Below are 16655 nucleotides of genomic sequence, written 5' to 3' on the forward strand. Positions count from 1 at the left end.
CCAGTGGTAAGTGATGTCTAGTGGGAACCTAGACCCTATCTGCTTATGGCAATAAACAAGTACAGCCTTTGGATTTTTTTTCTACCAAATAGTGCAGTATGGGGCCTTGAATCTCTGAACAAAGGTAACAGAGCTTCAAACATTAGCATTATATACTGTACATGTGGACATTCCCAATCACTAAGCCTAATGCCCTTGTCTTTTAATATACAAAAGATGGACCAACTACACAACCTAGTGAAGGACGGAGGAATACTAGGAGTAGTAGTCAGTGATGGTTGGGCTCACGGTGGCTGTAGTCAGCTCCACTAGCCAACATATGCTCCACAGAGGCAGTTGCAATGATGCTAAGATCACCTATAGTGTGGATGGTGGTGGTGGGATTTTTCCTAGGGCACTTCCTTGTAGCAAGTCTCTCCCCTGATAGTGATTGGGTGTCCTTGACGTTAATGTTGTATTGAGGCCTCAGAAGATAATGAGGAACAGTACAAGAACACACAGTTTTACTGAAGTAAGGCAGGTGAACAACAAAACTTCAACCAAACAGAGGCACAAACTTATACCACTGGGCTGGAACTAAGGTTTCTAGATGAATTACCCTGGGGCGAGTCTGTGTCTGTGTTGTTCAGTCTTCTCACAAAGTGTGCTCATTTATTTCCCACAACCGACTGTCTCCTCCTCCTCACTAGAATAATATAAGATGGAGGCTTTCTTCAGCCTCATTGGTACCATGTATGTAGGGTTCACACTGCAGTTGGATTCCATTCAGAAGGAAATGGGCACCTATCAGAACGGAGAGTATCTGATGGCTATCAGTTACTCTCTGTTACAAGTTCATTGCCCATAGACTTCAATGTTAAAATAATAACAGACACTTGCTGTGCATTTTTTCAAACGGATAGAAAAGTCCTGCATGTCGGATTTTTTTGTCCGCTTCAAAAAACGGACATGGGTGTAAACGGACCCAAACAGACACAAGATAAAATCCAATTGAAATGAATGGAAATTTCAGACGGACCAGTGTCCGTTGCTAAAATCTTGTATGGACAATAGCCACGGGCACTGCTGAATCCAACAGTACTGTGAACACCCCCTTAAAGTTATAACAAGTAAAACCTTATCAAACAGCATTACAACTTATTAAAGTACAAGTACACAATAAGCAATTCAGTAAGTCCTTTAGTAGTGATAATACTAAGTTTTTATATACTCCGGTTTGTTCTTTATTACCATTTTCTTTTTATTATCTATATTCTTAGCTACAAGAAACTAGGAAAGTGTTAATCCAGCACTCGCAACTACATAAAAAAACAGAAAGATAAATTTTTCATTATCATATAATTAAAAGAAAATTGGTTGAATAAATTCATTGTTTCTAATAACTTAATTGTCTGCCCGTACTAATGCATCCAGCTATTAATTTGGATTGTCTTGTCAATCTGTACTATTTATACATTAAAAAGAGAAAATTTATGCGGCATAAAAGGCTAAGTAATTCAATATTTTGTTAATGTCTCTCAGAAGCCAAGTATTTTTCTAAATTAACAAAGTTACATTCATAGCATCTGTGGTGTCTAAAAATACAATCTGATTAATGCTACATATAAATTATTTAGATCCAGCACCAGATGGCTGAGGGTGGTAATGTTCAGTGGAAGTACTGAGTTTTGCCAACATATGCTGTTAAATTGATTAAACAAAGGAGTCTAGCTCAAATTATTGTGGATCATTTTCTGTATCATACACTATTTTCCATAAACTTTTATTGCGTAGAAAACTGTCATGCCTCTTTCTCCCGTTACAAATGTATTTTTACCTGTCTGAAGCATTAGGATCATTTTCAACCCAGCAGGATAGGATTTTTCTATTTTGCCACTTATGTCAAAGCCATTTCCCATACAGCATAAGGTATTGTATGAATGTAACAAACCCAGAAATAGTCCACATATAGATACACATACGTAATTCTGACATTAAAGGGGCTCTATCATTGGGAAAAGTCATTTTTAACTAATCATATCCTTGCATAGCCTTTAGAAAGGCTATTCCACACCTACCTTTTCTATGTACATCGCCTCAGTGGTTTTTGAATGTGCCTGCTTTTATTCACATGCTAATTAGCCTCTCTGTGCACCCCAGAAGTCTCATCGTGCACCCTCTTTGCTATTGTTTCCTATGGGTGTATACAGCACAGGCTGCTGATGATAATGATGACTTCCTGCTTTATGTTGCACACACAGATAGGAGAGCCTAGCAGAGGGGAGTGCTGCTGGGAACTTCCTGTGCTGGCTGGAAGCTAATTAGCATATGAATAAAAATGGGCTCATTCAGAAACCACTGAGGTAATTTACATACAAAGTTAGGTGCGGAATAGCCTTTCTAAAGGCTATGCATGTATGTGCTTAGTTAAAAATGACTTTTCCCAATGATTTTCCCCCTTTAAAGAGTTATTTAAACGATATAATGAGTTTTCAATTAGATGTGTCTATCCTTAAGGCTGGGGCCCCACATTGCAGAAATGGTGGAAACACTGCGGCAAAAAAGCAGCATTTTTCAGTTCCTGCAAAGTGAATGGGATTCTGACTAACCCAAGACCACGCATTGCTAAAAAAAAAAATTTGCAGCGGAAATGCTGCAATGTCAAAATGTTTTTGCAAATTACTGCATGTCAATTATTCCTACGGAAAGCTGGCATATGACTTTTCCACATTGCCTTTTGGCTGTGACTCGCTACATGGGGCCTTAGCCTATGGGAGTTTCACACAAACTTAGTTAAGTCTTTAGAAAATTATAGGTTAAACATTTTTGAAAATAAGTAATTCAAAATTTTGCAGAGTTTTAAAGATTTTCTCAAACTATCTTAGTGGTGACAGTCTGTTGACTTGATATGACCAAGAATGCAGGAACTTTCTATGGTCTGGCATTTGTTAGAAATTCAATCATGATTTCCTTATTGTGGCTGTGTTATCAGGCAGGGTAAATAGGTAAAAAAGCCTCCCATTGATTTCAATGGGTAGCGCGCGTATGCCGAAACCCATAGAAGTCAATGGGATCTGTTTTTACTCTGTTCACTCTGAACGAATTTACGTTCAGAATGAGCGGAGCGTAAACTCCATGTGAACGCTCCCTTAGAGTAATTAATCTATTGATGTAAAGGCCAGCAAACACAATACAGCAATACATTACTCCATTTCATACAGCACATATACTGCAAGTAGTGTCTTCCTATTCTATACAAACCTCTGCTACCTTCTCAGCATCCAGAATTCGAGCATCAGTTTGTCCACTTTTCCATTTGTCCAGTGCTTTATATATTGCAATTTTTAGGCCATCTCTGCTGTCGTCCCACTGCAGCTCATGGTATATTTTAACCAGGTTGTAAACTGTGCAGTAATGAATATTCCACTTTAACTGGCCTGATCAAGAAAAAAATAAATAAATAAAAAAATCAGTGTTAATTAAAAATTTTTAGTACACCATAAAAGAAAGTAACCACAGTATAGAACACCACATTCAAACATCTTTCCCCAAAGAAAGGGTAATTGCAAACTTTATCCTTATACTTAACAGGGAAGAAAAAACACTGAGCAAACACAGCATAAACTGGAAAAAACACATGGGGCCTTTATCCAACTGTAGAACTCTTCTTTAACCCCTTCCCAACATCCACCGTACTAGTATTAGCACTTCATTAGCATTGAACAACTTGTGTCTGGGGTCATAACAGTTTGTTGGAAGGTTCATGGTCGACAGTTGGCCATATTACCATCCAACCGCAGTTTGTTTCAGATGAGCAATATGTATGGCCAACTTTAGTAATGTAGTGCAGATTGCTATAGGTGAAGAGGCTGTGCAGGATATACTTAAAGTATACAGTACTAAAATGTTCCTTCTTACCTCTGTTCATTTTGTAATATTATTTTCTACTTCTACCTATTATTCCCTACCTCACTTTATATAATATTCTTAAAATTCTTAATATTGCAGTGTGGGAAGCCCTTACAGTTTCCCATTGGAATAACTGTCCATTTAGCTGTATTGCTAAGCACCACGCTTCAGAAGCACTGCTTTACTTGTTGCAGATTTTTGTGATTTTTTTTTTTTTTGTAGCCAAACCCAGGAGTGGCTATAGAAGTAATGGGAAATATATTGAAAGCTATTATATTTCTCCCTTCAGATCCATCCATTCCTGGCTTTGGCTCCCAAAAAAAAAATCTGCAACCAAAAAAAGCAGCATTTTACAGTCCCTGTGTAGTGGATGGGATTCTAACGAATTCCATCCCTGCACTGTGATAAAATATGCGAAGCAGACACGATACAATTTCTATACGTGTACTGGTTTTGCCAATCGCAGCATATCAATTATACCTATGGAAATGCTGGTGGCTTCCCTGTAGGTATAATTGAGGCAGAAAGTCCGCAGAGGAAATCTCGGTGAACTTTCTGTGAAAAGTGCTTACGATGAGTAGCCACATCACAGCATCTGTTGTGTTTTCTGTCTAATAGTGCCTTAATGTGGGACTATTAAAGGATTATCTTATCTTATCTTATTTCTTTGCCGCGTCAGGGTATTTTGTTTCCTGTTTTTCCTTTGCCCCTGTATTAAATATTTTCCAATGTTAAACAAGATATGCCAAAACCTAAATAAATTTGCTAACTTAAAGAGGATCTTTCATGTCCTCGGGCACATGCAGTTCTATATACCACTAGAAAGCAGATAGTGCGCTGAATTCAGTGCACTGTTGGATTTCCCGTTATGTTCCCCAGTGGAAGAGCTACTGGTGCCAGTACCGGTAGCTCTTCACTGTCAGAAGGGTGTTCCTGATAGTCTAACAGGGAATGCCCGTCTTGACAGTACTATGTGAAGCGTGATGACGCTGAGCAGTGAGGAATGTTCCCCCCGACATTACCCGTACATAGACTAGTACTTGGAGGGCATTCCTCACCGCTCATCGTCATGGCAGTAAGGTATGTCCCCTCACAGTATCAGCGCTACACACAGTACTGTCAGGAGGGGAGGGGCGTTCCCAGCGGGACTGTCAGAAACGTCATTCTGACAGTGAAGAGCTCTTGGTAATGGCACTGATAGCTCTTCCATCGTGGCACATAACGGGAAAGCTGATTTCAGCGCACTGTCGGCTTTCTAGCAGTATATAAAACTGCATGTGCCCAAGGACATGACAGGTCTTCTTTAAAGAATATAAGGAACAGTGAAAACCATAAGAAATGAAAATCTGATAAATTTTACAAATTATGTAAATGTGTGTAAGATCTAAACTTATAAAATCTGCATTGATATGGTTCATTAATATAGTATAATAGTATACAAGACATGTCTGATCCTTCTGGTCTGGTACCAAGCTCATCACAATGTCAGAATGACACCAGAATGCATATACTATTGCATATTTGAACACTCTTTCACATATAGATTTGTTTTATTTTGGAAAAACGTACTTCATGTACATCCTACTGTATAAATGTCTGACTAAATAATTTCAGCACCTCCATATAATTTATATATCATACAACATATGTGAAAAGCAATAAATATTAAATTGTAAGATATGAACTGAATCCAAAAATGATCATTTTCCCAGTATCTATTACCTTGCCTAAATATGGTTTCTCAGTTGAAATCCAATATCACAGATCATATTGTGCATGGTCAGGATGCTGGAGGCTATGAAAGCAGAATATTTGCTCATATAGAAAGGAATATTTTAATAACAAAGATCCTCCATTATTTATACATTAAAAATACAAGTATGCATAGTATTCTATGGGAAGTGCATACTGTGGCTCCAACATTAATGCTCAAAATATTCATACAAAGGAATTTACGTGGGTACATTTTAATATATTGAAAAGCTAAACAAATAAATTAAAAAAGTAATACAGCAGGTTTGCAGCAAGCAGTACAATATAATGTCCTACAGTAATGCTTTGTGTACTTTACTGTATATTTCTCCAGTGTGGTTTGATTTTTAGCCATTTCCTTACGGAGCAGCTATTATTAGTGACTGCAACTTCTACTGATAACCAAATAAAAAGGGGAAAACACCGAGCTGCTGGAAGGTTCTGGTTGCAGGTCACACCCTGGGTGGGGGGGATACTCTTGTGGTGATGGTCAGATATTTTGAAGCAGCAGCAGCCTACACTTCCCACTAGGGAATAAGTGCACACAAATACGTCCTGAGTAACCAAAGTGGGACCCAAGGGTTTCACAAAAAGGCTTCGCGCTAAATGCAACTTAAAAAGCAAAAAACTTTATTGAAACACACCAAGTAGCTTAACACATGACGCTTGTCAGAGCGATTCGGGGAATCGCACCCCTTTCTCAAGTGATACGTACAAGAAACAACCGAAAGATCACAGGTTCTGCACAGCGATTGTTTTTCTTCTCTGCTTTTTTTCTTCTCTATTCAGAAGACAGGAGGGAGTTACACGGGAGCCCAGCAGAAGATCCTGCAGTTGTTTCTCATAAATATCACTTGAGAAAGGGGTACAATACCCAAAACACTCTGACAAGCGTCGTGTTTAAGCTACTTGGTGTGTTTCAATAAAGTTTTTTGCTTTTTAAGTTGTATTTAGCCTGGTGCCTTTTTTGTGAAACCCTATCCATCGGGAAGGGCTCACTTTAGTCACTCAGAATATATACAACTACTATTGGGCTGTCTATAGCTATATTCACCTCTGTGTCAGGTTCTGCATAAAATCATGAACAATAAATCCTACATGCAAAACTTTTTGATCTGTCGAAATTAAAAATAGGCATATGCATGCAAGACTTAACTTGGTCCTTGACTGAATGTGATGTGCAATTCTTTGACGGCATCATAGGTCACACTTGAAATCAACACAATATTTTATGTTGATCAAATGAAGCTAGGGGTTGAGGATGCTGCTTATGCAAATTAGCTGTTTAGTGCACCCAGGGCATGACCACAGAAGCCATGGGTTCTTCTAAACAGCTACCTAGCACTCTGAAAATTAAAATGGTGTTAGCCCACAAAGCAGGAGAAGGCTATAAAAAGATAGCAAAGTGTTTTCAGGTTGTCCTTTCCTCAGTTTGAAATGTAAAGGAATGGATAGTTACAGGAACAGGGGAGGTCAAGATAAGGTCTGGAAGACCAGGAAAAATTGCTTGTAAGATTGCCATAGTAGCAAGTCAGAACTCCCATTTGACTACAAAAGACCTTCAGGAAGATTTAGCAGACTCTGGAATTGTGATACATTGTTCTATTGTTCAACAATACCGGCAGAAATACGGCCTACATGGAAGAGTCATCAGAAGAAAACCTCTCCTGCGTCCTCACCTAAGCAAACCGGATGCATTTTAGAATCAAAACCTGTGTGCCAATGAGGCTAAAATAGAACCCTTTGGCCACAATGATCAAAGGAATGTTTGGAGAAAAAAAAGGGACAGAATTTCAGAAAAAGAACATTTCTCCAACCATTAAGCATGGGGGTGAATTAATCATGCTTTAGGGTTGTGTTGCACATGGGAAACATTTCATGGATAGAGGGAAGAATGGATTCAATGAAATTTTAGCAAATTCTTGAAGCAAACATAACACCATCTGTACAAAAGCTGAAATTGAAAAGAGGATGGCTTTTACAAATGGAGAATGATCCAACACACAGGTCAAAATCCACCATAAGGCTGGGGCCCCACGGGCCGGAAACACCTAGATTCGCCCGCAGCAGCAACGCTGCAAGAAAAATCGCAGCATTATAAAGTAACAGCAAAGTGGATGGGATTCATGCGAATCCCATGCCCATTTTGCGTTAAAATCCGCAGTGCGAACACACTACGATTTCCAAAGCCGGTGGAGTTTTGGAAATCGCAGGATGTCAATTATACCTACAGAAACGCCAGCGACTTTCACGTAGATGTAATGGTAACAGAGTCTGCAGAGGAAAACTCCATGAACTTTTTGTTCAAAGCGCTGCAGGAAGAAGCGCGATACGTTCCCGCCACAGTTGTTCCCACAGCGCTTTAGTGCAGCCTTTCCGTCCCCTTGAGGCCTTAGTCTAAATCATCTAAAAAAGGTAGAAGGTCCTACCATGGCCCTGACAGTCCCCTGATCTGAACATTATTGAAAATCTGTGGCTAGACCTCAAAAGCATGGTGCATGCAAGACGACCCAAGAATCTCACAGAACTGGAAGACTCTTGTCTGACTGCAAACAGCATTTACAAGCTGTCATATTTGCTAAAGGGGGTTCTACTAGGTACTAACCATGCAGGATGCCCAAACTTTTGCATTGGGCCATTTTCATTTTTTTGTTACCTTGAAAATCTAAAATATGTTTTTTTTTTCCAAATAGTACATTGGAAATGTGTCATCTTTAATGTTATGCCTTCTAAAGATCATTTTATCTTCAACGTGCTTAATTGTTCACAAACTTTTGCAGGCCACTGTAAGTGGTTTAAAAGTCATTTTAGTGGTGGTATATTCTGTTTAATGTACAATATATGGATGGGATAGATCGAGGACTCCAGCTAAGAACTCCCTCTGTTTGCGAGATGAATCACTGTGCCCCGACTGACCCAACATGACCCACTCCACTGTGAGAAATAATTTATTCATTACATATATTTGTTGTTGTTATTTCATGGTGGGCCATTTATGTGAAGTATCGACGTAAAATGGAATCTTCCCTGAAGCTGCTGTATGTTTTTTCTCTTTTTTTTTTTTTGATTCCTCTAATCTTCCATGTTTTGCTTAATCCTTTACTGCTTTACTGTTTTGCAGATTCTTGACTATAGAAGACACAGTATTTGTGAATTATGGGGCAATAGACTATAGATTAATGGCTTCATTCTGTAACCATTTTTAAGTAAAGAATTTGGATCTAAAATATTGCTAAGATACAAGCATGCTCTAAATCACACTACACAGATTGATTCTATTTCTACAAAGTATGGAATGATATATGGAATTTAATTTATCCTGTTCATCTCATAATAAAACAATACATTTTATTTTAATATTTCAATATAAGTATAAGATTTATTGTATCAATATCCCGCTTATTTGTTCTACTTAATTGCTTTGGTGTTATGATCATTATTTGTTTTTTGCAAATAGTTCTGGTTCTGTTGATGTTTTGTATATTGTCTTAAAATGGAAATAGCTGGAAAACAATATAAAGGTATATCCACAATTTTCGCACACATTTTAATCTGTATTCAGTGCCTTAAAGGGGCTTCATCATCAATACAAATGAGAAACTCAAAAAGCATTTTAGAGCAACTATGTAAAATATTGTTTATAAAAGGTTTCCTTACAGATATATTACAAGTGAATGGGAGCGCCAAACATTACCGGTCTCACCCAGAATAGGTGATGGTCAGCTTGAGTGTGAAGCGCAAGAAAGGTCCTTTTCACTTTACTTTGCAGGTGTAAGGGTATTGCAAAAGGAGCAAGTAGCTGCTGGTGAACCCTGGGGGGAGGGGCACAAGAGACAGTGAGCCCTAAGCTGAATTCCCACCACTGTCCCTTTCTGCTTGCCGATCCTATCCTAGACAATAGGGGGCAATGGGCCCTTCCTGTATATGTGCCAACACAGACCGCAGACAAGACAAACAACACAAAAGGGAGGTCAGCTCGTCTCGGGTGAAACTCCTTTGGATATGTTGCCGTAGGCCAAATCAATAATCTATAAGTTCAAGCGCTCGGGAAACAGACACTCAGACACCAGTGTATCTCAAGCGAATGTTTCAATTTAATACAGCGCCAAGCAAATACTTATAGGAAGTATGATTGTACTGCAGTCACAGGGTACATGCCCTTACAGGAAGATCCGCTTCCGGGCCTAGTTTTACAACATGCAGACACAACAGCAACTGATAACAGAGTACAGCTGCTTCTTTTCCCAGCTTTGATATCACTATGCCCTAGACTGGCTGGCCGCCCAAACCTGTAAGGTCAGCACTATGAACACGGCAAGCATTTATTTTCTACTATTTTTCAAGAACAAGAATCATCAGACTATTTTAACCCTTACAGCTAGCTAAGGGTCCAGTAATAGTCGAGCAACACAGTACAGAATCAAAATCCAAAAGAATAGTCAATAGGGAAAGCCAGAGGTCTGAGGTCAGTAATATAATAGTAACAGAAGAGGAGCTTAGCAGGGACAAAGTCAATAGCCAGCAAGTCTATGTGGGCTGATGGCCTGTATATAGGAAGCCAAAGACCCGCCCTAGGCTTGGGAAGACAGGCTGTCAATCATACAGGCAAGTATAGAATTAACCATTTGATGAACAGAAGGAAACAAGGTGCAGGAGATGGAGTATGGTCATAATCTCATAATCTCCTGCCTAGACTACTGCAACACCTTTCTCCATGGACTCCCAGCTATCACCCTCGTGCCCCTCCATTCCACCTTAAACTGCGCTGCTCACTTAATCCACCTCACCCCTCGATCTTCATCGGCTGCTCCCCTCTGCCAGTCCCTCCACTGGCTACCTATAGCCCAGCGAATTGAATTCAAGCTACTAACACTAACATACAAAGCCATCCACAACCTGTCCCCTGCATATATCTCTGACCTAATCTCCCGCTACCTGCCCACACGTAACCTCAGATCCTCCAACGACCTCTTACTCCGCTCTGCTCTCATCCACTCCTCACACAACCGTCTCCAAGATTTCTCCCGTGCATCCCCCATACTCTGGAACTCCTTACCACGACACATAAGACTGACCCCCACAATCACAGGATTCAAGAAGGCCCTGAAGACTGACCTATTCAGGAAGGCATACAACCTCCAATAACACTATCACCACACTGCCATCTGAACTGTCTCCCCCTCTCCTTCTGTCTCTAACCCCCTTCCCTCATAGATTGTAAGCCCTCGTGGACAGGGCCCTCTACCCCACTGTGCCAGTCGGTCACTTTTAGTATTATATCTATCTGTATATTTTGTGCATTGTACGTAACCCCCAAATGTAAAGCACCATGGAATTAATGGTGCTATATAAATAAATTAATAATAATAATGTGGAAATTTAATTACAGAGATTGTACAGTTTGAACACTGCTCAATGATAAACACTACGCAAAGAATCAAACTGGATACACCTCTTGCGCCACAGCGTGCGATCGGTGGGTGGCTCAGAGACCAGAGCAGGCAGAGACGTTGCAGCAGGACTGTTAAATATTATGATATTACAATATTCATTATAGGGTTAACATTCTAGTCTGCTGACTTCACTCTTCTACTGGGTGCGGTTAGGGTACATCATTTTAGAGTTGTCCTTATAAAGCAACAAGATGGAGGGCAACACGCTCTCTCATGAACATAAATGAGTGACAGACACACATGTCTGAGTCGTCATCCATGGGGGGGGGGATCCTTGAGGGATCTATGCTGGTCTGCCTGCTATCTCTTCTCTGTCATCCTGGACAAGATGTCGTGACCATCCCAGAGCCCATCAACCAAACGATCAGCATGAACCAAGCTGGAACACTACAAGATATCCAGATTGAAGAAACCTAACTATGAGCTTCTTTTCTGTTATTCTGGAAGTTTTCCCAGTTTCTGTAACAAGTCATCCTTGAAGACGTTAATAAATCAACATTTTTTTTATATTAAAAGCTGAGTCCTCTCTCTTAAGGCCTCTCAACACATGATTACAGATTTCACCAAATATTGTATATTTTACAAGGACAGCCCCTTTAAAGGCAATTATAGGTATAAGGTGATATAATTTAAGAAGTTGTGCCATCTGTACAAATAGCAGTAAAGAAACTCATCATGCATTTTATAGTAACATTGTAAAGTACTGCTATTAAAAAAAATATTCTCTTCACAAATTTTTTGAAATTATATGATACTATTAGAACCCACTGGTGTTCAAAACAGATAGGTATGTGCATGTAATTCGTCAATCTCCGTTGCTCCTATTAAAGTGAATAGACCAAGCATCATCTGTCTCTCCCAACCTAGCTGTGGTCAGGTGGTATGTAGAACTTTTTACTTTACTTTGTAGGACAACCCTTTAACCCCTTAACGCTCTGGTCAGTAATAGTACATCCTCGCATGTACTACGTTAATGCTCAGGTCAGTAATATTACTGACCAGCTTCCCCTCACCCTCCTGCCTCCGTTTCACCGAAAAAAGTTGTGATGGCTGCTGTTCCCTACAGCAGACCATCACAGGCAAGTAAAAAAAGACAAATGGTGGAGGTCTCACATTATCGATCACCGCTATTAGTCACTGACTGATAGAATACTAATGGCGGCGATCGCCGAAGTTGGATCGCTGCTATTTTGTTTCATTATGCATACAAGCTGGGATGGTCTGCTGTCTGAGACAGCAGACCATCTCAGCTAACTGCCAGGTGACAAATAGCAGTGGTCCCACTTCGGCGATCGCCGCCATTAGTCACGTGGGTAATGGCAGCGACCACGGAAGTGCGACCCCTGCCATGTGAGTCTTGTCGCTGCAAATAAATAAAATTCCTGCTGTGATAGCTGCTGTAAGGGACAGCAGTCATCACAGCATGCAAGATGAGGCCCCAGTATGATGCACCAAACCCCGGTATGAGACGCCAGCATGAGGCATGAGGCGCCAGAGAAAAGTGGCGGCGGTCGCCTGTTAGGATCGTGAACATATTGGCGATCGCCGCTATTGCAGACATTGCAGACATCTGAACAATGTCTGCAATGGCAGCGATCGCCAATATGCAAACGCAAATGCATGTTTATCCTGCTGTGAATCAACGTCATTGCATATGTGAGCGATATGCTGCTGCTTGCATCTATCCAGATGTGCATTGGCGCCCATGCTGTGATTGGCTACTGTAGTAGTAGTCCTGCCTCCTGATCGCCACTATTGGTTAGTCACTGACTACTGACCAATAGGAGTGATCAGTGATGTCACAGAACTGCTACTACATCTTGCACCCTCCTCCATCTTCTCTGTTGGGTTTAGTCAGTCGTTGAGAGAGGTTGCTAGTGGTTGCTGTGCTGTGCTATTTTGAGATATATTCAAAACTCTGTTCCTGTGTGTTTGTGCCCACTGTGTTCCATCTGAATTTCCCCCTCTGCCCATCTCCTTATTGCACCACCTGAATTACCCCCTCTGCCCACCTCCTTATTGCACCACCTGAATTTCCCCATCCGTCCACCTCCTTACCTGTGTCCCATCTTTGTCTGTTTGTCCTTGTTTTTTTGTGGGTTTTTGTGGGTTGTTTTTTTTATATAATAATAATAATAATAATAATAATAATAATAATAATAATAATAATAATAATAGATTAGTGTTAGGAACCCGTCACCTTAGTTTTAGTAATAGGGATTAGTTCAGTGTTAGTTAGGTGCGTTTACCGTCTGTCTACCCCCTGCGTCTTGTCTGTCTGTCTTTTTTTTTTTATTATTATTATTATAGTCAGTGTCAGGGAATTTGCAAAAAATTTAGTTAGGTTAGTTAGGTTTAGCATCAGGGAATAAATAAAATTAGGTGTAGTGTAGTGTAGTGTAGTTTAGGGAATCCTTAGTGTAGTGTAGGGAAGTCCAAACTTCATTTATATACCTGATTTTTTGGGGTATATTATTTTTTTTCTTTATACAGTTTTTACTGTATATACAGTTTACTGTGAACACACCAATATACTGTATACTGTGAACACACAAATATAATAAACTGTGAACACACATTACGTACAAAAATGTCCCAGCGTTCCTTTACTGCTGAAGAGGCGTATCAATTTCTCGCCTCTGAAAGCGAATCTTCTGATGGTGCCACACTCTTTTATTTATCATCATCCTCATCAAGTCATGATGAGGATGATGATGAGGGACCCCCAAGAAGACACTCTAGACCCACTGCACTTGAGACCCCAGAAAGGAGTGACAGCACCATACAAAGCCCAGAGGAAAGTTGCCCCATTTGGACTTCGGTTCCTGAGAACTATGTTCCCCAGATCCCCAAGTACACAGGCACCCCAGGGATTAAATTTGACACGGCAGGCTCAGAGAATTTGATTTCTTTAATTTTTTTTTCTCTGAGGACCTCATAGAGCTCATGGTGGTGCAGACGAATTTGTTCGCCGAACAGTACAAAACCAAAAACCCTGGTGCATTTCTTTCGCAACCCCACAGGTGGACCCCTGTAACAGTAAATGAAATGTACATATTCTGGGGACTCTTGTTAAACATGGGGCTTGTAAAAAAGCCATCCCTTAGAGACTACTGGAGCACGGACATATTATACTACACCCCATTATATCGCACTAGAATGTCCAGGATGCGCTATGAGGCTATACTTCGATTCCTGCGCTATGCAGACAATGAACAGTGCCCACCCCGTGATGACCCCAGTTTTGATCGCTTATATAAATTGAGACCCATAGTAGACCATGTCAGTGCCCGGTTTGTCCAAGCATACACCCCAGAGAAGTATATTTCTATCGATGAATCGCTGGTACATTTTAAAGGGAGGCTTAAATTCCGCCAATATCTGCCAAGCAAGAGGGCAAGGTATGGCGTGAAGATGTATAAGCTGTGCGAGAGTGCATCAGGGTATACCTACAGATTTAGGATATACCAAGGGAAGGACACCAAAATTGATCCTCCAGAATGCCCCTCCTTCCTGAGAGTTAGTGCCAAAATTGTGTGGGATTTGCTACACCCACTGCTGGACCAGGGTTACCACCTCTACCTGGATAATTTTTATACCAGCGTGGCACTCTTCAATAGCCTCGCCTCCAGAAATACTGCAGTATGCGGCACCGTCCGAAAAAATCAGAGAGGCCTCCCTAAGACCCTGCTTGGGCAAACGCTCAGAAGGGGTGAGAGCAGGGCTCAATGTACCAGCAATGTATTGTATGTCAAGTACAAGGACAAGAGAGAAGTCCTTGTATTGACAACAATACATGGCCACACCAGCACCCATGTACCAGAACGAGGTACCAGTACAGAGACTCCCAAACCAGATTGCATCCTGGACTACAATAGGTACATGGGAGGGGTAGACTTGTCAGATCAAGTCCTGAAGCCCTACAGCGCCATGCGCAAATCAAGGGTGTGGTATAAAAAACTGGCTGTGCACATTGTACAGATGGCAATGTACAATGCGTACGTGCTATTTCGATGTGCAGGCCAGAGGGGAACTTTCCTGGATTTTCAAGAGGTGGTTATCAAGAACATCCTGTTTAGAGACCAGGAAGGGACGGTACCCAGTACATCTGGAAGCGAGGCCCCATGCATAGTTCCAGGACAACACTTTCCAGGAGAAGTTCCTCAAACTTCCAAGAAGGGAAAGAATCAAAAGAGGTGCCGAGTCTGTGCAAAGAGGGGGATAAGGAAGGACACTATATACCAGTGTGATACGTGTCCTGAAAAACCAGGGCTCTGTATGAAAGAATGTTTTCGCATTTATCATACATCCCTTGATATATTTTTTTTTTTTTTTTTATGTAGATTGTGAGCCCCACATAGAGCTCACAATGTACATTTTTCCCTATCATTGTCTTTTTTGGAATATGGGATGGAAATCCATGCAAACACGTGGAGAACATACAAACTCCTTGCAGATGGTTTTATGCCCTTGGTGGGATTTGAACACCAGGACTCCAGCGCTGCAAGGCTGCAGTGCTAACCACTGAGCCACCGTGTGGCCCCTCATCCCTTGATATTTAATTTTACCCTGATGCACTCCACACAGCTTATCCCCTTGCCGCATGCTGCCTCTTTCCCTTCTCTTTCCCTTGTGTGCCCAGGTATCACATAGCAGCCATGGGGGATTGCCATTTCCAGGAAAATCTATGGTAATAAAAGCTGGGCATAATATATCAGGCACTGAAATGGCATTTATGATTCGAAAATTACAATTCTCACTGTGCACCAGTTGCTGCACAATACCTTTTGAAAATACGTCCATGCTCCAGTAGTCTAAATAGTGGCCCTTCCATTCTGAGCCCTGCCGTGTCGTCAGACATTATACAACTGCCACATATAGGGTATTGCCATATCCAGCAGAACCTACGTTACATTTTATGGGGTCAATGTCTCCTGCGGCATGTGCTGGGCACAATATATCGGGCACTGAAATGGCATATATGGTTTGAAAATTGCAATTCTCACTCTGCACCACCTGTTATGCAGTATCATTTGGAAAAGCCTGTGGGGTCAATATGCTCACTATACCCCTAGATGAGTACCTAAAGGGGTTACGCTTTTAAAATGGAGTCACTTCTTGGGGGTCTGAACTGTACTGGTACCTCAGGGGCCTTATGTAAATGCCTTAGCTGATATATCTTTCTGCTACCAAATCCAGGGTCCTTTCCCATTATGAGCCCTGCTGTGTCATCAGGCATTATACAACTGCCACATGTAGGGTATTGCCATATCCAGCAGAACCTACGTTACATTTTATGGGGTCAATGTCTCCTGTGGCATGTGCTGGGCACTATATATAGGGCACTGAAATTGCATATATGGTTTTAAAATTGCAATTCTCACTCTGCACCGTCTGCTATGCAGTATCATTTGGAAAAGCCTGTGGGGTCAATATGCTCACTATACCCCTAGATGAATTCCCTAAGGGGTCTAGTTTCCAAAATGGGGTCACTTTGGGGGGTTTTCCACTGTTATGGTACCTCTAGGGCTCTGCAAATGCACCATGGCACCTATAAATCAT

General features: G+C 41.0%; 1 protein-coding gene across 1 annotated transcript in view; it reads right to left on the reverse strand.

The window, feature by feature from the left end:
• TMEM232 (transmembrane protein 232) overlaps nt 1-16655 on the reverse strand; it is a 138877-nt gene that overhangs the window by 73824 nt on the left and 48398 nt on the right. The window contains exon 11 of the mRNA XM_075272250.1: nt 3241-3416. Coding sequence (XP_075128351.1) covers nt 3241-3416 — 176 coding nt within the window. The remainder of the gene's footprint in view (nt 1-3240; nt 3417-16655) is intronic.

The sequence above is a fragment of the Leptodactylus fuscus genome, chromosome 1 (assembly GCF_031893055.1).
Source record: "Leptodactylus fuscus isolate aLepFus1 chromosome 1, aLepFus1.hap2, whole genome shotgun sequence".
Lineage (NCBI taxonomy): Eukaryota > Metazoa > Chordata > Amphibia > Anura > Leptodactylidae > Leptodactylus > Leptodactylus fuscus.